The following is a 23,059-nucleotide window of genomic DNA, read 5'->3' as shown; positions in this document are numbered from 1 at the left end:
TTCCTCTTTATCCTCTAGTTCAGTTAAACTGCTTAATGTTCGACGCAGATAATAAGCTTTAAATGATGCTTTTCCTCTCTGATCCAATGGTTGAATCAAGGAAGTTGTGTTTGATGGAAGAAACACAACTTTGACAGGAATGCATGTGTCCAACGTGTTAAGATCAGTAGGATGTCCCAGAGCATTGTCTAACAACAAAAGAGCTTTTTCTTCAAAGTTGTTTTTTTGACAATACCGTTTTACTTCAGGACAAAAGTGGTTAACAAACCAATCAGTAAATAACTCCTTGGTAACCCACGCTTTTCTATTTGCTTTCCATATTACAGGTAAATTCATTTTTATGTTACCTTTTAACGCCCTCGGATTTTCTGAATGGTAAACTAATAACAATTTTAATTTATAATCGCCAGAGGCATTTGATCCAAAGAGTAACGTTAAACTGTCTTTGGCTGATTTGAACCCAGCAGCTGATTTTTCTTCAATAGAAATGAAGCTTTTTGTTGGTAGCCGTTTCCAGAACAAACCGCTTTCGTCAACATTGAACACCAAATTTGGAAAATTTTCACGTTCAATTATTTCCTTTAGTTTTTCTGGAAACTTATTTGCAGCTTCTCCTGTTAATTTTACACTATGAATCCTGGCCCGTTTTTTAAATTTCTCGAACCAACCACGAGAAGCCCCAAAGGTTTCCGTAATTTCTTCAGTTTGTTTAGATTTCAGGTGATTAAACTGGAATATATTTTTTTTATGTTAAATGGGGCTTGAAATTGCCGACTTCGTTATAGCGAAGCTTCGTTATCAGAGGTAATGTTAACCGAGGTATGCCTGTATATTCTTTCTTTCTATCTCTTCTGTGCTATTAGTTGTAATTCATTTAACCTTATACTTATTGCATAGTACTATTGCCTTAATTTTTACTCAACACAAAAAGCCATTTATTTATTAATTAATAAAAATTGTTTCTGCTCTAAAAGTGTATTTAGAAGTATATTAGTGAAAGTGTAATTAGTGACTTCCATTTTCAAATTTTGAACACTTACTGGTGCACGAAGTTCAAAATTACACATTCACACATATTTCTATTTGTATATTATGTACATAAATATTTAAAAAAACAAAAAAGATATATATATATATATACACAGTATAATTTATTGTTGCAGCAGCACCTACATTGAGGTGTAGCACAACTACTTTACAAAAAAGTTTTTAAAAAATGCTCATTCTGCATCTTGCAGGTGTTTTAACCCAATTACTGAAATCAATAAAACTTTACTTTAAAAACTGTCTGTTTTTAAGAAGGTTGAGTACCAAAATTTTTGCACAAACATTTTTTTGGCCCTGCACCTCTCAGGTGTGTGCAAGCACTGTCAGATTAATAATATAATTACACAAGGTTGGGAATTATATTTCAATACAGTATTGGATTCAGATAAAAATTAAGTGCTACACTGCATTCGATATCAGTTACAGAGACATCCCCCACTAAAGACTGAGGGATAAGTGATGGAAATCACACATAGTTATAACATGAAATTCTCATTTGAATTCTCTTTTGCTTTATAACATATTTCCATTGAATATGTTATAAACAAGTTCATTATAAAGAAGAAGTTCAGAAGTTCATATTGCAAAGCAGCAAAAACTTGCTGTATGCTGTCCTCTAATTTATTCAAGCTTGCAGGTTTCCCAGCATATACTCGTTCTTTGGGCTATCTGTGTAAAAAAAAAAATAATAAAATAAAATAATAATAATAAAATCACACAGACACAAATCATGACTTTTAGGTGGCCATTCTGTTGGTCCTTGCCTTCTGATCCATCTTTTTGCAAATTGCGTGTCCAACTAGTGTCAACAAACCTCAGGAGATGTGGTGTCTTTCACTATGTGGGAGGGAGCATCAGTGGGAGGAAGGAATCATCTTCTTCTTCATTTGGTTCAATAAGGCATTAGTAGAGGCATATGATGCAAGAAGGCAAACTTATGTAGCATCATCCATAGAAAAAAAAAAATTCACACATCCATTCCATTTAAAAGTTTCTCCAGTTCCTCCTTGAATTTATTTAAGCTAGCAAACCCCAGGGGCTCACATCTGGTGAGTATGGGCCTGGCACACTCAGCATCCTGAGCTGGATATCATCAATCTTCTCTCTTGGTGATTCCCTTCTACTTCTGACTTGTTTTCTCTCTCTCTCTCTTTCTCTCCCCCTCTCTTTCTCCCCTCCCCTCTCTCAGGATAATTCAGAATTTTTTTTTTTGGCTGGTGCAGCATAAGCCTCAGGCTTCCTTGCACTATATAGCTAATAATAATAATAATAATAAAAATAATAAAAAAAATAATAATAATATGTGGAAGTTATAATAATAATAATAACTTCCACAACAACAACAGATGGAAGTTTGTTCTAGCAATCAACAACCTGCTGGCTAAAGTCAAATTTCTGCACATCTATTCTATAACTGTCTTTACTCAATTTGAATTTATGCCCCCTCAGGTTTGTAATCTGAGCAAGAGGAAGAATCCTATCACAATTAACCCTGCTCAGCCCATTCAAGCCCTTATACACCTCAATCAGATCACCTCACAGGTGCCTAATCTCCAGACACTGCAATTTGCAGAACTTAAGCCTTTCTTGGTAAGAGGACCCCTTCATTCCCCTCGCCAATCTTGTTACCCTTCTCTGTACTCGCTCAAACAACTCTACATCCCTCCTAAAATGAGGCCTCCAGACCTGTACACAGTACTCTAGGTGTGGCCTGACCATTGCCTTGTATAACGGGATAATCACCTCCCTGTCCCTGCTAGCAAAATTCCTGTATATCATTGACAAGGCTCCATGACCTGCTCTGGCAGCCTGTCTGCACTGCTCGGGAAATTTCATATCTGACTGCACAATTACTCCCAGGTCTTTTTTCCTTTTCTACCACCCTAAGTGTAGTACCACACAGTTGGTATGTTACTCTGGGGTTACTTCTACCCATATGCAGTACTTTGCATTTGTCAATGTTAAACTTCAGGTGGCGCCTGCGTAGCCAGGTGGTCAGGAGCAGCGGTGCATAGCACATGCTTCTTGATTAGACTAGGGTTCGAGCCTGTGACGATCAAATACGGAGGATGCAGAAAGGTCAGGGAATGACCACCACATATCTCCGGAGCAATATGGCCTTAGTTGCTAATGCTCCTAAAAAAAAACCAAATAACAATAACATAACAAACTTCAGGTGCCACTTCTCAGCCCATCTGCCCAACTTTTCTAGATCCTGTTGCAGTAGCACACTGCCATTACTCATTTTTTTGTATCATCTGCAAACTTCGACATTAAGCCTAATAAACCTTCATCAATATCATTGATAAATATGCAAAACAATGGTGGGCCCAACACTGAACCCTGGGGACTCTACTAATAACATTTGTTCACGAAGAGCAGTGTCCATTGATTACCACTCTCTGTTGTCTCCCACTCAACCATCTCTTTATCCATTGTAGTAACTTACCCTTAATGCCATACCTCTCCAATTTGTACAGTAGTCTTCCATGCACAACAGTGTCAAAAGCTTTCCTGAAATCCAAGTATATGATATCAGAATTATTTTTTGCATCCAGTTCCAATTTGTCAGACAAGGCTTTACCTTAACAAACCCATGCTGTATCTGAATTATTACTGCAGTCTTGTCTAGATGACCCTGTAATGTACCTTACACGTCTCCAGTCCGTGGGGACTTCCCGAGTCCAAGGATGCTCTCATAATTATAGCTAAGGGTTTGCTTACTTCCTTTGCCATCTCCTTTAATATAATTGGATAGATCCCATTCTCCCCGGGATGACCCATGTAGATCTTTTCCTAAATTCATGTACAATGAGGGCAGAAAATGACAATCTGCTCCTTCCTAGCTGCCCCCACGTTGTCCGACCGCAACAAGCTCAATGAACTGACACCGCTGTCCTGAAACAGCTTAATCTCTGATCCCAATCTTGTCAATCAAGGTGTAGCCAGATTCATGCATTCCATCAAGAAAAGAGATTATCTAATGGTTTAGGACATTTATCCCCCTCTAGTACACTCACAGTACTAGTAGTTAATTGGCAACAACTGTCTCCACAAAAACAACAGACTCTTGACTTACATAAATGTCAGCACTTTGTCTCCTTGTTTATCTGCAAGTCCAATCTACACTCACTGGCCACAAATTATAAACTATTATTGAATATTTAGTAGGGTCACCTTTTGCCCAAATTATTGCCTGTATATGTTGTGGTGTGAATTCCGCTAGGTGGCTAAGGGAGCCTAGCTCCAGATTTGAGCATTCTTCCCTTAACATATTTGTCAGTTGCTGTATTGACATCAGTAGAGAACTGTGAAGCTGAATTTCCTTTTCCAACAAAAAACTCTAGACATTCTGAATTTGATTCTGATCTGAAGAATTAGGGTACCAGGGTAATTTTTAGAAATCTTGGGAATGTTCCTTGAACCATTGAAATGCAATTTTTGCATGGTGGTTAGTTGCATTGTCATCTTAAAAGAATCCATTACAGCCTGGGTAAAAATGAAGCATCATTGCAGGTGAAGGTGGTCCAATATGACAGAAGGCTATTCATTGACAGTAAAATGACCTTCTAATAGTATGAACAGATCCAATCCATACCAAAAATAAAACATACCCCTATATCATAATACCATCTCCAGCTGCTTGAGTGGTGCACATGAGATGGTCAGATGCGTAGCTTCATTGAGGTTCAATTGCCACACTTTCATCCTACCATTGGTGCAAAAAAAGTTAAATCGAGACTCATTAGACCATGGGATCTTTTCCCATCATTTTATAATCATGTCTTGGCATTGGCAGCATCATTCCAGCGAAATTCTTTCAATTTTTTTTTTACAGAAAGAAGTGGCTTTTGTATAGGCACAAGACGACAAAATCGCAGATTTTTTTTCAATTTCCACCCTATTGTTCAGTTATAAATGGATCTTTCTTTCCCATATTGAATTTTAAAGTCATTTTCTGCCCAGTATAGACCTTCCTGTGGTGGTGTTTTTGGAGTATACACTTTCTATCACATTTCTTCTTCCTTTTAGAGCTGCATTCTCCTTTCATCTTCTACTTATTTTACATTTTATATTTGTCTTTGACACACACCAGTGATTTCCTTTGTTTTCTCAACTGTGATTCTTGCTAAACATTCTCCAGCAATAACACCTTTTTGAAAATCAGAAGACTCTGTCTTCCCCGTGACTGCATCAACTAAGAAGCCCCAGGAAAGCATATGATATTTCTCATACCAAGGAACTTCTGGACATATCGTGTGACAACTTTCAATTGCTTACTGTGTGTTTAATTTTCGGATGATTAACTGCAAAAGATTCTAATTTATTTTTAGCCAGTGAGTATATTATGAGTTATTGAGATACAGTAAAATCTCTGTTAATACACTGTTTATACAAAATACTCATTTATATGATGCACATACCATTCCCCTGTGAAAGGATAGGCTTTTCTATGTAAATATATTTGTTTATTACAAAATTCGGTTTATTACAAAATGTATTACAAAGTTCATTTTCACCCTGTGAGAAATAAATTTGTTATTTTGTATGTTTAATATAAATCTTGGCATAGTTGTCCTATTATTGCCTCTGGCCACCCAGTTCCCTGCTTCCCAAAGGATGGTACTGACTTGTTAGTATTTACTTTTGTGTAAACAAAACCAGTTTATTTATGGTAGCTACAGTGTAGGTGCACTCTGAAAAACATCATTATGAAGAATAAGCTATTAAATTAACAAATGAATAAAAACAGTTTTTCTAAGTTGTTTACATATACTCCTTTGCTCTCCATGGGATTAAGGTCTGTTGCAATTGTTACACCAGTTCAAAGAGTCCTTTGCTACAGTACAGTATAGTATAATCTATTTTTTTGCAATTTTATCTGAGCTGATATCTTTTTGGAACTTGTGTCTTTAAATTAATTTAAAGTTTGTTTATATTAAATCTCATCTAGCAATGTTATGGTGGCAAAATGTAAATGGACAGAATTAAGCCTGGAAATTAAACTGAAAATTATACAAAAAATTGATAGGATGGAATGAAGCAAAACAGACATTGCAAAGGAATACAACATCCATTTACCTACTTTATCTACAACACTGAAAAACCAAAAAAAAACTTGAAGTGCATGAGACTGGAGCAACAGTAAAAAACAGGAAACAAATTGGTGGTGCAAAACATGAGAAGCTTGAAACATCCACCTGGTTTCCACCTTTTCCCAAACCTGGTGGATTTCACAATGCACAGCAGCAAAAAAAAGGCTCAAAACAAAGCTTGGGGGATATTCCAATGATATCCTACCCCGGCCAATCTAATATCTTTAAACATGCACAAGCCAATGCACACTACATTCACCATCAGAGTCAAAAAGAACCATGGATCCGTTTTAAGTTATCTATTAACCAATCTACCAGCACTAAGTTGGTCTGGAAGAAAATACAGAAAATGAAGGGAAAATTGGCATTTCACCCTTCATCAATCCTAGAATATAATGGATGCACTATTGCAGGGCCAACTGCAATAGCCAATGCTCTTGGGGAAACTTTTTCAAACATCTCTGTGATATCTGCCTATTCTCCAGAGTGTCTGGTCCTAAAACATAAAAGGGAAAAACAGGCACTAAATTTCACATCAAAGGGCCTCTGGCCCTACAATGGGCCATTCACTATGCAAGAACTAAAAAGAGCTCTCACCCTTTCTAAGGCAAGTGCTGTTGGCCAGGTGGCATCCATTATGAAATGATTAAACACCTTTCATCAACATCTATGGATCATCTGCTCCTTTTATATAACAGAATCTATACTGAAAAGCAGTTTCCATATGCCTGGTGCATGGTAATCGTTCTTGCCATTGCAAAGCGAGGAAAGGATCCTAAAGTTCCTACTAATTACAGTCCTATTGCACTAACTAGCTGTCTGTGCAAAATCCTGGAGAGAATGGTTAATTTTCATTTAATATGATATTTAGAATTAAACAACTTTCTCTCCAGCACCCAGTGCTGCTTCCAAAAGAACAGGTGCACTCTGGACCATCTTGTTAGACTGAAAACATTCATCCAGGATGCTTTCCTAAAACGTGAACATCTGGTGTCTGTTCTTTGATATGGAGAAAGCGTATGACACAACTTGGAGATTTGACATCTTAAAAGACTTGCATAATCTCGGTCTTATAGGGCATCTCCCCATTTTTATTAAAAATTTTTTAGCCAACCAGTCCTTCCAAGTTCATGTAGAATCCTCACTCTCTCGTTCATTTTGGAAAAAAGTGTCACACTTTTCCATCAAAGTAAATTCCATTACAAAACAGCTTCCTCCAACGGTAAACAGTGCCTTCTGTGTTGATGACTTTAGCATATTTTCTCAGTCATGCAACATGAGAGTTATTGAAAGACAACGGCAACTAACTACAGTGAAACTTCCCTTTAACGGACAGCCATGGGGAACAAAAATGTGTCCGTTAGAGAGAAGTGTCCGCTAACAAGAAGTCTGAGGGAGAAAAAAAAAGAAAGAAAGAAAGAAAAATCGTTAAACGTTTAATGTAAAATTAAATTAAAATATATACAGATTTTGAACAATATTTTTGTAAATAATATACAATTACATACACAAGAGATAAAGAAAAATCGTTAAACGTTTAATGTAAAATTAAATTAAATTATATATAGATTTTGCACAATATTTTTGTAAATAATATACATACAATTGTGCTATGCATATTATGACTTTATCTTAAGAAAAATGCAGTAATCGCTTATTTTCTTCTGCAGCTTCTTCCGGCTGATAATTTTGTTTTCAACATTTGTTTGGAGTGAAGGAACCATCGAAAATCCTTCAGTATCTTCTTCAGCAGCGAAAAACATTTTTAAATGATTGATTTGTATGAGCGCTTCTATTTTCATTGGTGGTTCGTTATTAATATGTTCTTCAACAGAATGACCTCCTTCCATTTCTTCATCCTCATGAGGAACTATTGATGATAATGTTGTTGATATCTAGAGCACCATCTTCTGTAGTGAGGTTTGAGTCTATATCTTTGTAGCCAGGGTCACTTGTAGCGGAAGTATCGTACATTATCAATAGATGTTGAAGTTCTTGTTCTTCTTGGTGCTCCACATTGCTGTTCACAACTTCAATTTTTGTGTTTGAGAAGCCAGACTTCACAAAACAGTTCACGACAGTTTGTTTTCTAATTGCGTTTACTGAAGAGGAAATCCATTGAATCGCATCTAGGATGCTGATTTTCTTTGCAAGGTCACTCGCACATGTTACATCGTTCGTGTTTGCAATGAGATGTCTTAAAACACGTTTTCTGTAGTGAAGTTTAAAATTTTTTATTATCCCTTGATCCAAGGGCTGACACTCTGCAGATGTGTTTGGTGGCAGAAAAATGATTTGAATGTTGGACAATTCAATGTGCGGGTGAGATCCAGCATTATCCATGAAAAGAATAATTTTTCTGTTTTGACGAATTATGTTTTGGTTAAAGTGACTTATCCATTCGCTCATGATATCTCGTGTCATCCACGCTTTTTTTATTAGACTTCCAGTCAACATCCAAAAGATTCAACTTTATGCCCTTGAAACAACGAGGATTTTGTGGTTTTCCTATAACAAGAGGTTGTTCAAAGTCTCCCAGCATATTTGTACACAATAGTACAGTCAAGTGTTCCTTAGAAATTTTTCCGCCCTGGCACTTTTTGTTTTTTAGACTCATTGTTTTTTCAGGAAGAGCTTTAAAAAAACAACCCTGTTTCGTCACAGTTGTAAATATCCTTAGCTTCAAAATCACGACATAAATCTTCCAATTTGATGGTCCACTCTGTTACAACCCCAGTATCAACAGATCCATCTTCACCACTTACGGTTTTCCAAGAAATTTTATGCTGAGTTTTGAACTTGTCTAGCCATCCCACAGAAGCTTTGAACTAATTTACTCCCATAAATTTCGCAACCTCCAAAGCCTTTTCCCTAATAATAGGCCCATTAATGGGAATTTTTTTAGTACGGGCGCGACAAATTTGAAGTCCAACAGTTTTTGGGAATGATTTTTGAACCTGATCATTTCCGTGTTGCCAAAATTGTTTGAGCAGTTCATTTTTTCTTTAGGATGTTGCTTAGCTGCGTCTTCCCGATTTTGACTTTTGCAGTGAGATTGTGAACACTATTTTTTTGCCGATCATACGCATTAATGAATTCGACTTTATCTTTTAAAGTTAAATGTTTACGAGAAGACATTGTGCACTTCACACGACACTGAACAAAACTGAAACTGAAAAGATGAAAGGCCGACCATATTCTCCCCCCCCTGCACACACCGAATTCATCAGAAGTTTTACACGTGCCTTAAAATTCTTGAAAAAGGGTTTAGAACCGCGACGTAAACCTTGATAAAATTCAGAGAATCGGAAATAGAAAATAAACACATGATTGAGGCAATATGTGGAAGAAACGTTCCTAGAAAAAGGGCCGTGAGCTCGCCCACTGTCCGTTATGGGAAGATCAAATTAAGTGCTAATCTAAATGATACAGTGCAGATTGCCTGTCCGCGTCCGTTACAGAGAATGTCCGCTAGACAGAAGCTGCAAACACGTTAAAACCAATGGAGGTGAGTTGGTGAATTTGAAAATGTCCGTTGTAGAGAGATGTCCGTTAACGAGAGGTGTCCGTTAGGAGAAGTTTCACTGTATTAATAATCTTAATTCCTGAGAACATGATAATGGATTCAGGTTCTTGCTGAAGTAGACTGTTTGCGTACACTTTTGTTTTCAGCATAATCTTCATCCTGAACCTGAATTAAGGCTGGGCCAAAATGCTATTCCATAGTGTCAGACCCAAAATTCTTATGATTCGTATTTGATAAAAAGTTGACCTTTCTGGATCACATCTTTCAACTCTGTACAAAGTGCTTGAGAAGCCCAAATATTTTCTGTGCTTTCTCTCCTTTTTATCTTGGGGTGCGGACTGATGCACTTGTGCACTTGTACGGACTAGACTGAGTCCCGAGCATCAGCCAAAAGTGGTATACATCAAACATCTCCTGTCAGACCCTATACGTTGAAGCAAATTAACCATATTTATCACTTCGATATAAGCAGTTGTCTCTAAAGTATGCTTTAAAATTGAAATCCCTGCCAGACCATCCTATGTGGCCATCTGTTTTTGAGCCACAATGAGAAAGTTTGTACAATGACTGTCAATCGTCCTTTTGGTATTCATCTTCAAGAGCTACTCAGAGAACTTAAAATCAAGGTAGGCAAGGTTATCCACACACCACAGCAGCCCATTCCACCCTGGCATGCAACTTTTCCCTTAAAAACTGTGGAAAGTCAGATACTCCATTGTCTGATTACCTGTAGTCCTATTCAGCCCACTGAGCTGAATATTCTGACTTCATGCCAGTTTACACAGACGACTCAAAGTCAGAATCATATGTAGGATCTGCTGCTGTCTTTACAGACATCACTATATCAGAGCAGATTCTCCCTGAATGCAGCATATTTACTGCAGAGCTGCACACTATTCAGTTAGCCTTGGATCACATTAGTAAATGCCATTACCAATGGTTAATTTTATATTCTGATTCTTTAAGCATCTTACAGGCTTTATTGTCGGTAAGTTACAATTCTCACCCAGTTCTGTCTCGAGTTCAGCAGAAGATCCACTCTCTCCATGAACGTGAATACAATATCCACTACTGCTGGATTCCCAGCCACATTGGGATTAGGGGAAATGATTTGATTGCAGTGTCAGCCAAACCATCCACCAATAATTGCTGCCTGTCAGTCCCCTATACAGACTACAGTTAAATAATACACCAAAAAATTCACTCCCGATGGCAGAATTCATGAAATAGACAGACTACAAATAAATTGCATCGTATAAAGCCTGTAATTGAACCGTGGCAGTCTAGTTTGTGCAGGAATCGTATAGAGGAAGTTGTTCTTGCCCAAACCCGCATAGGACACGATAATCTGACACATTTGTATTTGCTGAGGGCTGATGACCCTTCTATGTGTGAGTCCTGTGACACCATTTTATCCATTAGACATGTTTTAATTGACTCCAGATTTTATCGACACTTGTTTTACTGCATTTAATCATCTGACTGAGCCTTATACACTCAAACAGATTTTATCCGACAATGACAATGTGTCAGCTGTTTTTAAATTTTTACATCTTCTTAATTTATATAAACATATCAAATGTTTCCAGAATTTGTATATATATTTATTTTTAAACATGTATAGGTCTTGGTGCATAATAGCCTTAGATGCTAATGTGCCAATAAAAAGCATAATCTGAATCAGAATCCTCTTGCTCCTTCTCTGAAATACTTATATGGATTTGTAACGTCTGCCACACAAAATTCACATTTTCTTATGGGCTGTCTCACATCCTGGACAGAACCAGTTGTCAAGAGTTACTAATGGTAGTTGGTAGCTTTTAATTATATATAGGTTAAAGGTTGCAAATCTTACTCTTTTGTTCCCCTACTGCTGAACTACCACTATTGAACCTCAGACTTCATGGTTCAGTAGCGTGTGGGATTTTAGTTCTTTCTTCAATTGAAAAGTAGGTAGTATTTTAATTCTTTCTTCAATTGTCAAGCTCTTGGCCATGGTGATCCTGCCTGAAACAAAAGCAGTTCATATTAAAATGCTACTGAATAAAGTTAAAATAACATTTTACTTTTAAAAAACAACAAAGTTATAGCAAATTTTTGATAGGTATTTTCTTATGGCTCGCTCTGTATATATAATATTTTGACATACATTTGGTTTAGCAATAAACCCCCAAATCTATCTGGTTTTTTTTTTTTGGTTTTTTTTGCTCTTTTATCACCTTTTATTTTCTTCCAGACATCATCCAGCAAGCAATATCTTCTTTCTTCTCAGAAGCTCAACATTGGCACCAGCAATTACCGCAGCTAAATTTCACAAAGTATGTAGTTAACTTAGCCATAAATCTTCAAATGTTTTCAAAATCTGAATTTAATAATTATTTGTCTTATTCACTTAATAAGTAATTTAAATTATTATTCTCAAAAAAATTCCAAAAAAGAGAGAAAATTATTATTTCAATATAGGCTCTTTATTAACCTACATATGTTTTCTGAATTGTTGTGTAAATAAAAGCAGTTAATCAGAGTTTGAGTCAGTTTGCAAAGTTTATATTTTCCTAAGGATTAAATTTCCTAAATTTAATTCAAATCTGTCCTTAAAATATATTTAATTCAATTCTAAACTTTACTGATAATTTTAGCCTTATGTAAGTAACTTATAGTAATTTATTATAGTAACTTATAACAGTTTAACTCTATTTTTTCTTTTTTATTTGTGTCTGCGGTTGCCAATGAAGTGGAAGGAACATACCATGAAATGTCTGATTTCCAGTTTAGGGCTCCATTATCTAGATGTTCAACATGATATAGCAAAACCAATCAGGACCTTGTGAATCATTTGTTAATTTGTTTAGGGCTGCCTTTAGCTCCAACATTGTGGAGGACTGATTACATGAAAGATGTAGTCTCGTGCTAAAATTTAATTTGCATTGTTCAGCCTTTATTTTGTTTCATTGAAAAGATGGTTCACATGCAGAATATCTGAAATTTTTTCAAATATTTCTGACAGAGCATTTGTTATTTACACTGGAAATGATAGATCTTGCCTGTTCCAACTCAAAATTGGAGAGGATGATGGTGGAAATTACCATTCAGTTTTTTAATCCTGTTCCAGGTCTTCTGTCCATATTCAGGTGTCAATCTTTTTGTTTTGCCTTTTTTCTTATGAAATGTGCCTTAGCTTTACGTTTTTTGAAATTCAACAGGTTCTGAGATGTTAAATGCTTATAGAATGGTTTCATGCCCTGTTTTTCTTTTTTTTTTTTTTTTTTTTGGCAGGTCATCATTCCAACACTGATTAGCATGTTTATGAGAACCTCTACAGATTTTGGGTATAATACTGGTTACAGCACTTATAATCTGTGCTGTGATAAGCTGTGCGGCAACATCAATAGGTTGGTATTTGATGGTCATAGAAGAAAATACTGGAAGTAAATGAATTCCAGTACTGGTACAAACAGTGATTGTACCAGTGGAGAAGTGGATGTAAGTATCAGTACCTGTATTCAGTAATGTTAAATTACGTTTGCTGAGAAGCAGTTCATAGGTTTTACTTATCTATCTATGTGGGGAGTCCCAGAGCTAGTGGTGTGCATTGAAGTTCCCTAATTAACAAAAGGGAGGAGGAATCTGCATAAGAAATTCTTATGGAATTATGAAATATATTCTTTGTCAATAGGTAGATGTAGATTGAAACTATTGTTAACGTAATTCCTAAGGAGTCACATATTGCCATGAATTCTAAGGATGTCTGCAGTAGAATGTATTTAGTGAGAATTCTCAAGTTCACAAGAATGGCCACACATCCATGCATAGCAGTGTTGGTATTTCTATTTTGTTGACAGTTATTGCAGTTCTTGACTATTGGAGATAGGTTAGTTTCTTGTACACATATGGTTGCCAGACTATACAGTTTGATTATGTGATAGGTATCATTGATGTTGCTATGTAGGCCTCTATAATTCCACTGTATGATTTGATCCATTAATTGTTTTTAGCAGTTGGGTTTGGTTCAGTCTGTTTTTGTCTCTCCAATTTTTTTTTTTTTTTTTTTGGGAAGGTAGACTGTCCTTGGGAAGGTACATTGTCCTTGTCACCTTCTTACAGATTTAAGATTGGTTCATCCAGGTGGGTGTTGTTATCTATATCCATGTTTATTAAATTTCGCTGAGGTTTCTTCATTGGGATTGCTGTTTAAGTTTTTACGACTTCTGTTGAAGTGCAGGATGAAATTGACAGTACTGTAATTGGCATGTTGTTGCCACAGTCTATCGCTTGCTGTTCTTTAGGAGGCTACTGTAAGGTTAAGAATATTTCTCAAGCCCAATCTGCAATAGACATGGTTGGTAAAAGCTCACTATCTTTTCTGATCACAAATTTGCTTAGCTTGAATAACTTTTTGATCTTTTAACTCTTGGACTAGTTCATCCTCTTTGACATTCATCAAGTTCCAAACTGCAATTGCTGCTTTGGGGGTATTAGTGTTGCATGTGGGGTAACGTATGGTTATACCACCAAAGGTTGACAGTTTCGGCATAGTCTCGGATTGCTTAAGACACAATTTCAATTAATAAATCACTGGATCTAAGTCTTTTCACCATTTTTAGTGAACCTACTGCATTTTCAAAACATTTCTGTATGAGAAATGGGGACAAAGTACTCATACATTTGTTTGACAAGGAGTGAAAGATAAGGGAAGATAGGCATTCCTGTTGCTCTACATTAGTAAGCCATCTTTTTGACTGTGGTGTGCCGTGATCAGTTTAAATTAATTGAGTATGATAAGTGTTGAGGCTCAGTTGGATGGTAACTGTCGAATTCCATGTTTTGCTCCTTTTAGCCCTGGGGAAAGTAGCAGTGAGTGACCAAGCAATCAGAAGAGTAGAAGAGCAGTACATTGATAGTGGGGATAGCAGCAACATTGTGAGTGAAGAAGAAGAAATTGTGAAAAGTGGAGAAAAAATTATGAAAAGCTGGTACTTGCACCAGAAAGATACTAGTCACACTAGTAAAAATCACTTGGCACTCAGGCCTGGTCACTAGAAAATAAACAGTCTGGCAACTTAATGCATGTAATTCTCAAGAAGTGTTAGATGGAAATTCCCTCTAAATCACTTCTCTCTGTCTGAAAGCACATTTTCCCACATCTATCCTGCAACCATCCTTTTTTTCAGTTTAAATTTATGCCATCAGAATTTAGTTCGCTCACTCCATTTAAAGCCTTAAACACTTCAGTCAGGTCTCCTCATGGGTGCCTAGTTTCCATATGCTCTGATTTGCAGAACTGAAACTTTTCTTGGTAAGAGTATTTGACTAATCTCTGCTTCACACCCTTCCAAAAATGAGATCTCCAGACCTGTATGCGGTACTAGATACAGCTTAACTGTTGCTTTATATGTATTATGCTATGATCACCTTGTCCCAACTAGCAAAATTCCTAACCTATATATTATTGACAGAATTCCATTAGCTGTCCTTGCAGCTGTTTGCACTGATCAGAGAACATATCAGACTGTAAAATTACCACTAGGCCCTATATTTATCTTCACCTTGAGAGTGGTACTACCCAACTGGTGCATTATTCTGAGATTACTGCTACTGTGCAGTACCTTGCAGTTATCAGTGGCCACTTCTCTGATCATCTGCCTAATTTTTATAGGTCTTGTTGCAGTAGTATACCTTGATCCAGACATTAACTACCCCACAGTCTTTGTATCACTGGAAAACTTAGACATTAAGCATGCTATGGCTTCATCAGTATTGTTAATAAATATTGAAAATGATAAGGGAGGCCAGTCCTGAACCTCAAGAGACTCTGCTAATAACATTAGTCCAAGAAAAGCAGTGCACATTAATAACCACCCTCTGTCTTCTATCACTCAACCATCCATTTATCCATAGCAGTAACTAACCTCTAATGCCACACTGCTCCAATTTATACAGCATTCTTTCATCTGGAACAGTGTCAGAAGCTTTAGAGAAATCTAAGTATTTGACGTCAAAATTATTTTTTGCAACCAGTTCCTTTGTTACTATGTTACTGCCCAGACACGATAGGAGGGAGTATATGATGAGAGCCTTGTCGATCAATTCGGCCCTGGAAAGATTGTGCAAGGCTCAAGGGGTAGAATTTTTTTCAGCCTGGACTGTACTTGTTAACAGGAGAGATTTCTTCTACAGGGATGGGATACACTTAAATAGAAAGGGTGCAAGAATATTTGCTGATGCTATCGAGGCAGTGTTAGGTGGGCAGAGGTGAAAGAGATTCTTGTAGCCACTGGCAGAGGTGAAAGAGATTCTTGCACTGCTTCTATTAGAATGAGCAGAAGCCTGAAAAACAAGATGCATGGTATTTCAGAGACTGCTGGGAGCCATTGCGGTACAAGTAAACACATGGGTTGTGTTAGGGTAGCTAAGAATAGAAACAGGTGCAGGTATACTTGCGTGTACACCAATGCTAGGCGTTTAGTAAACAAACTTGATGAATTTGAAGTATTGCTCAAAACATCAAAGGCAGATATTGTTGGGATATCAGAGACCTGGTGTCACACAGATATAAGGGATGCAGAACTGGAATTTGGGGAGTACAACGTCTACAGAAAGGATAGACAGGATAGGAAGGGGGGAGGGGTTATGCTATTAGTTAAGAAACACATAAAAACCAAGGAAGTGAAGCCAGTCGACATCGCTGGACAGTGCAGTGTTGAGTCAGTTTGGTGTGACATAAGCATTGGGAGATCAAAATTGAGAGTAGGAGTGTGCTATAGGCCTAATGACTCTGATGAGTATAATAAGGAACTGTACAGGGAAATAGAGTGGGCCAGTAAATCAGAGAGTCTTATAATGGGAGATTTTAATTTCCCAGATATTGACTGGAATTTGGGGGCTGGTTACTCACGCACTAGCAGCGCTTTTGTGGATTTATTGGATGATTGTTTTCTACATCAGCATGTTCGGGAGGCAACTAGAGGGAGTAATACTCTTGATTTGATTATCAGCAGTGATTCTTCATGCATTAAGAATCTGCAGATAAACGAACCACTAGGTGGCAGTGATCACAGTGTGCTGAAGTGGGATTTACTCAAAGAGGTAACTACCATTAGGGGTAAAGGGAAGGGTTATTGCTTCCGTAAAGGCGACTACGATGGACTGAGACAGTATTTAAATTCTATACAGTGGGACCAACTGATGATGTTACCAACAGCAAATTCAAAATGGGAAGCATTCAAAGAACTTATCTTGGAAGCTACACTAGGCTTTACATACCAACTAAGAAATATTGTTCAAGGTTTAGGCCAAAATGGATGTCAGATGAAGTAATGAGGCATATGGCAGAGAAGAAAAATGCATGGGATACTTACAAATTAACACATGACACAGAAGCCTATGATAGATACAAGTTGATATGCAACCAAGTTACAAAGGAGGTTAGGCAGGCGAAAGCAGATTACGAGAAATCCTTGGCAAGGGATGCAAAGAAAAACAGCAAAGAGTTCTTTACTTATGTAAACTCTAGAAGGAAGGGGATGAATCAGATTGGTCCACTTGATATTGATGGGTCAACTGTTGATGAGCCTGCTCAGGTAGCTAATAAACTAAATGAATATTTTGCATCGACATTCACACATGAGGAGTTATTCAGCAAGGGGAATGCAAGAGGTGTATTCAACTCTAGCAGTAAGTTACAGAATCTTGAAATAACTGGGAGTAAAGTGGAGGAGAAACTGTTGAAGATAAACACAAGAAAGGCACCCGGGATGGATGGGATCTATCCAGTTATATTAAAGGAGGCAGCAAAGGAAGTAAGCAAACCCTTAGCCATAATTATGAGAGCTTCCTTGGACGTAGGGGAGGTACCCATAGACTGGAAATGTGCAAATGTGACCCCAATTCACAAAGGAGGATCAAAGACTGACACAAGTAATTACAGACCTGTGAGCTTAACTTCTGTTCCAGGAAAATTAATGGAGGCACTGGTTAAAGAAGCACTGCAGGATTGTTTAGACAAGACTTCAGTTATAGCTCGGACACAGCATGGTTTTGTTAAGGGGAAGTCTTGCCTGACCAACTTGATTGGATACTATGATGCAGTCACAAAAGAACTGGATGCAGGGAATAACTTTGATATTATATACTTGGATCTTAGAAAGGCTTTTGATACTGTTGCACATGGAAGACTGCTACACAAATTGGAGCAGTGTGACATTGGAGGCAAATTGCTGCTATGGATAAAGGGGTGGTTGAGGGGGAGAAGACAGAGTGGTAATCAATGGACACTGCTCATCGTGGACTAATGTTATTAGTGGAGTCCCTCAGGGCTCAGTGTTGGGTCCATTATTGTTTTCTGTATTTATAAATGATATTGATGATGGTATATCAAGCTTAATGTCCAAGTTTGCAGATGATACAAAGGTTGGCAGGGTTGTCAAGGACACTACTGACACTATGCTGCTGCAACAGGATCTGGAAATGTTGAGCAGATGGGCTGAGAGGTGGCAAATGAAGTTTAACATTGACAAATGTAAAGTACTACACATGGGAAACAGCAACCCCAGAGCAACGTATCAACTCTGTGGTACTACACTGACAGTGGTAGAGAATGAAAGGGACTTGGGGGTGGTTGTGCAGGCAGATATGAAGTTCTCTGAGCAGTGCAGACGGGCTGCAAGAGTAGCTCATGGAGTCAAGTTACAGCTATCAGTTACAGGCTCTGCGAAAACGATAAGTGTTTACCTGTTATTTACATGATTGTTATTTTATATTGTACTTAATACGTAGTCATATAGTTATAGTTACGCTGGTTATTTTTTATTTTTAATTTAGATAAAGAGTTTTTGTGGATTTTACTTACGATAGGTAAAACCGTTATTTCGTTCCATTTTTGTAGCCATTGTTTTTGGATATAGTGGTAGGGAATTCAAATTTTTTAATTGAGGTAGCTAGGTAGCTCTAACGCATAATTATATAGTAATACGCTTCACTGTTTCTATTTAATAGTTTCTATTCATATACTATTGATATTTAATTTATTGATTTTATTAATTTAAACTACCATGCCCCAAACTAGAGCAGCAAAGCAACGTGCACAAAGTGGCAAGAGTGCTGTGACTCGGGGGAGAACTGAGGGGGGCAATTCTCCAACGCATCACAGCCTAAAGAAATGTGCAACTTGTGAAATGTTTGCCGAACTCTCTGGAACGGAACATGATATTGCCATGGGGGATGTCTTTGTGTGTGCGCGATGCAAGGAGTGTATCGAAATCAGGCAACAACTCAGCGTTCTTATGGGCCTATATGAGAGCTTGAAGGACAGGGTGGATGCCCTCGAAGGAACTAAATTGAGGGGCCCATCAGGCTCTCAGCTGCTCACATCAACGCCAGAGCTTGCACTTGGTCATCACGCAACACAGCGGCAACCCCTAAGGCAGAATGCGCTGGTCCCACAGGAACTAGTTGTTGTTGGTGACTCTATTGTCAGGGAAACGGGGAACATCCTTTATAAAAAGGATAGGTGGAACAGGACCAGGGTATGTCTGCCAGGGGCAAAGGTTGATGACGTTGTAGAGCGGATATCATCTTTCAAGGGCACAAAAGGTGATATAGTTGTACACGTTGGCACTAATGATATTAAGAGTAGGAGACCGGCAGAATTACTCAACAAGTACAGGTCACTGTTGAAAAAAAGCCGTGAAATAGGGTTGAATTTGAAAGTGTCTGCAATTCTGCCCAGACACGATAGGAGGGAGTACATGATGAGAGCCTTGTCGATCAGTTCGGCCCTGGAAGGATTGTGCAAGGCTCAAGGGGTAGAATTTTTTTCAGCCTGGACTGTACTTGTTAACAGGAGAGATTGCTTCTACAGGGATGGGATACACTTAGCAGAGACGTGGTGCCGCACAGTTATGGGGAATGCAGAGCTGGAGTTTGGCGAGTGCAGTGTGTTCAGAAAGGATAGACAGGATAGGAAGGGAGGAGGTGTTATGCTGTTATTAAGAAAAACATAAAATCAAAAGAAGTGCATCCAGTTGATATAGATGAACAGTGCACAGTTGAGTCAGTTTGGTGTGACATAAGCGAATCTGTGAAAGCAAGGGGGAGAGTAGGAGTGTGTTATCGACCTAGTGACTCGAATGAGTACAATGGGCAATTGTACAGAGAAGTGGTGGGCTAGTGAATCAGAATGTCTTGTAGTGGGGGATTTTGACTTCCCAGATATTGACTGGAACTTGTGGGGTTGGTCATTCACACACTAGTAAGACTTTTGGTCATTTATTGGATGATTGTTTTATTTATGGATGATTGTCATTTATTGGATGATAAGTAGGGTGCTTAATGATTTTGTAATAACTGAGAGCAAAGGGGAGGAGAAATTGTTGAAATTAAACATAAGAAAGGAACCTGGGGTGGATGGGATCTATCCAGTTATATTAAAGGAGGCAGCAAAGGAACCAATCAAACCCTTAGCCATAATTATGAGAGCATCCTTGGACTCAGGGGGGGGTCCCCACAGACTGGAGATGTGCAAATGTATCCCCAATTCACAAAGGGGGATCGAAGGGTGACACGAGTAATTACAGACCAGTTAGTTTAACTTCTGTTCCGGGTAAAACAATGTAGTCACTGGTAAAAGATGCATTGCCAGATCATCTAGACAAGACTGCAGCAATAATTCAAACACAGCATGGGTTTGTTAAGGAAAAGTCTTGTCTGACAAATTTGATTGGGTATTATGATGTGGTTACAAAAGAACTGGATGCAAAAAATAATTTTGATATCATATACTTGGATTTCAGGAAAGCTTTTGACACTGTTGCACATGGAAGACTACTATACAAATTAGAGCAGTATGGTATTAAGGGTAAGTTGCTACAATGGATAAAAGGATGGTTGAGTAGGAGAAGACAGAGGGTGGTAATCAATGGGTGCTGCTCTTCGTGGACTAATGTTATTAGTGGAGTCCCACAGGGTTCGGTTTTGGGTCCACTGTTGTTTTGTATATTTATCAATGATATTGATGAAATTATATTAGGCTTAGTGTCGAAGTTTGCAGAAGATACAAAGGTTGACAGGGTTGTTAATGACAGTAATGGCAGTGTGTTACTGCAACAGGATCTAGAAAATTTGGGAAGATGGGCTGAGAAGTGGCAACTCAAGTTTAACATTGACAAATGAAAAAGACCTGGGAGTAATTGTGCAGTCAGATATGAAATTTTCTGAGCAATGCAGACAGGCTGCCAGAGCAGGTCATGGGGTTTTGTCAATTGATATACAGGAATTTTGCTAGCAGGGAAAAGGAAGTGATTGTCCCTCTGTATAAGGCAATGGTCAGACTAAGTTGAATACTGCGTACAGGTCTGTAGGTCTCATTTTAGGAAAGATGTAGATTTGCTTGAGCGTGTATACAGAAGGGCAACAAGATTGGTGAGAAGAATGAAGGGATCCTTTTACCAAGAGAGAGAGACTTAAGTTCTGCAAATTGCAGCGGCTGAAGACTAGGCACCTGCGAGGTGATCTGATTGAGGTGTATAAGGCCTTGAATGGGTTGAGCACGCTGAATTCTGATGGGATTCTTCCACTTGTTAAGATTACGAACCTAAGGGCACATAAATTCAAATTTAAGAAAGACAGCTGTAGAATAGATGTGTGGAAATTTTACTTTAGCCAGCGGGTGGTTAATTGCTGGAACAAACTTCCACCTGTTGTGGAAGTTGATAGGTTAAATAAATTTAAGGAGGAACTGGGCAAACATTTAGAGAGAATGGTTGTGTGAATTTTTTTTTTTTTTTTTCTTTGGCTAATGCTACATAAGCTCATATGCTGCTTTCTTCCATCAAATGCCGCGATTACTTCTACTACTACTATTCTTACATATTTTTATATATATATGTAATGTTTAATTTTGTAATAATATTTTTATATATAATAAGCAGTACTATATGTGCATGTTTGAATTTTTGCACACTTAATGGTATTTTAAAATGGAAAATGGAAGAGAATAAGCGATTGATATTTTTATGTCTAAAACGTTTTTTTTTTTTTGTTTTTGTTTGGTTTTTTTTTTTTTTTGAAAATAAAAGGTGTAAAATACGTTTCAAAATTTAATTTTTTATTGAAACCTTAAAGTACATATAATAAATGTTGCAATCCATTGAGGGAAAATGAAATGTTGGCACTGTTTAAAGAGAATTAAACAATGCCAACCACCACTGGGTTGAGTCATTTCCAGCATCTTTCAAAGTACATTGCATATCTTCCAGTAAATGCCACCATCTGTAATCTGTGTTTCAAGTTAATTGTAGACAATTTTTAATAAACCAGAAATTTTCAAAGATGTTAATATCAAAGATCGCATTTGTCAGCCTTTGTTGGTCAATTTTGGCTTAAGAGGAAAATTCTGGATAATATATATATATATATAGAAATATATATATATATATATATATATATATATTATCCAGAAACCAAATATAGAAACCAAACCAAACCAGAAACCATATATAGAAACCAAACCAAAATAAGAACAAATTAGTATTTAAAAGCATTTAAATACAAAGTTTTCATTTTTGCAAATTTTTAAGGAACTGTTTCCATGGGACTGATTTCTAGTGCAAAACTCACTAAGTTTTGCACTAGAAAACTCACTGAAAACTCAAAACTCACTGCTTAGGGTCCAGAAATATTCATGAATCTCTTTAGGAAAGGTCTTATTCCTTGCAGTTACCTCTTTCCACGGCAACAGAGTTCCCCAATAAAACTCCATCCTTGTGAACCACTCTGCACTTGATCGTTCTCCTCTAAGGCCTGATTTGGGAATGCATTTCCTGGCATGTCACTAGATGAAATGAAAAATGAAAAATTACAGAGTCTGGAGACTAGGCACCGGCGAGGTGATCTGATAGAGATGTATAAGGCTTTGAATGGTTTGAGCATGCTCAATGCCAATGGGATTCTTCATCTTTCTCAGAATAATCACCTCAGAGGGCATAAATTCAAATTGAGGAAGGACGGATGTCGGATAGATGTGCGGAAATTTGCCTTTGGCCAGCGGGTGGTTGGTTGGTGGAACCGACTTCCATCACTTGTTGTTGAAGTTGATAGCCTAAACAAATTTAAAGCTCAACTGGACAGGTATTTCGAACGAACGGAGGGGTGAAATGGGAGAGGGTTTTTTTTTTTTTTTTTTTGGCTGATGCTGAATAAGCTTGCTTTCTTGCATCATATGCCTCTACTAATGCTAATGCTAATGCTAAATAGAAAGGGTGCAAGAATATTTGCTGATGCTATCGAGGCAGTGTTAGGTGGGTCGGAAAACTGCTAGTTTGGGGGGATACAAAGACTAATAGTTTAACAGTAACCGCAGGCAGAATTGAAGGTGATTCTTGCACAACTTCTA

At 37.6% G+C, this 23,059-nt stretch overlaps 1 protein-coding gene across 1 annotated transcript in view; it reads left to right on the top strand.

Moving 5' to 3' along the window:
* LOC150081967 (N-acetylated-alpha-linked acidic dipeptidase 2-like) overlaps positions 1-23,059 on the top strand; it is a 214,086-nt gene that overhangs the window by 171,037 nt on the left and 19,990 nt on the right. Inside the window, exon 15 of the mRNA XM_090380384.1 lies at positions 11,906-11,987. Coding sequence (XP_090236510.1) covers positions 11,906-11,987 — 82 coding nt within the window. The remainder of the gene's footprint in view (positions 1-11,905; positions 11,988-23,059) is intronic.

This window comes from Mastigoproctus giganteus, chromosome 8, assembly GCF_048544385.1.
Source record: "Mastigoproctus giganteus isolate SK-2022 chromosome 8, ASM4854438v1, whole genome shotgun sequence".
Lineage (NCBI taxonomy): Eukaryota > Metazoa > Arthropoda > Arachnida > Uropygi > Thelyphonidae > Mastigoproctus > Mastigoproctus giganteus.
The sequence above is the reverse complement of the archived record's forward strand: the minus strand, read 5'-3'. Positions and strand labels throughout refer to the sequence as shown.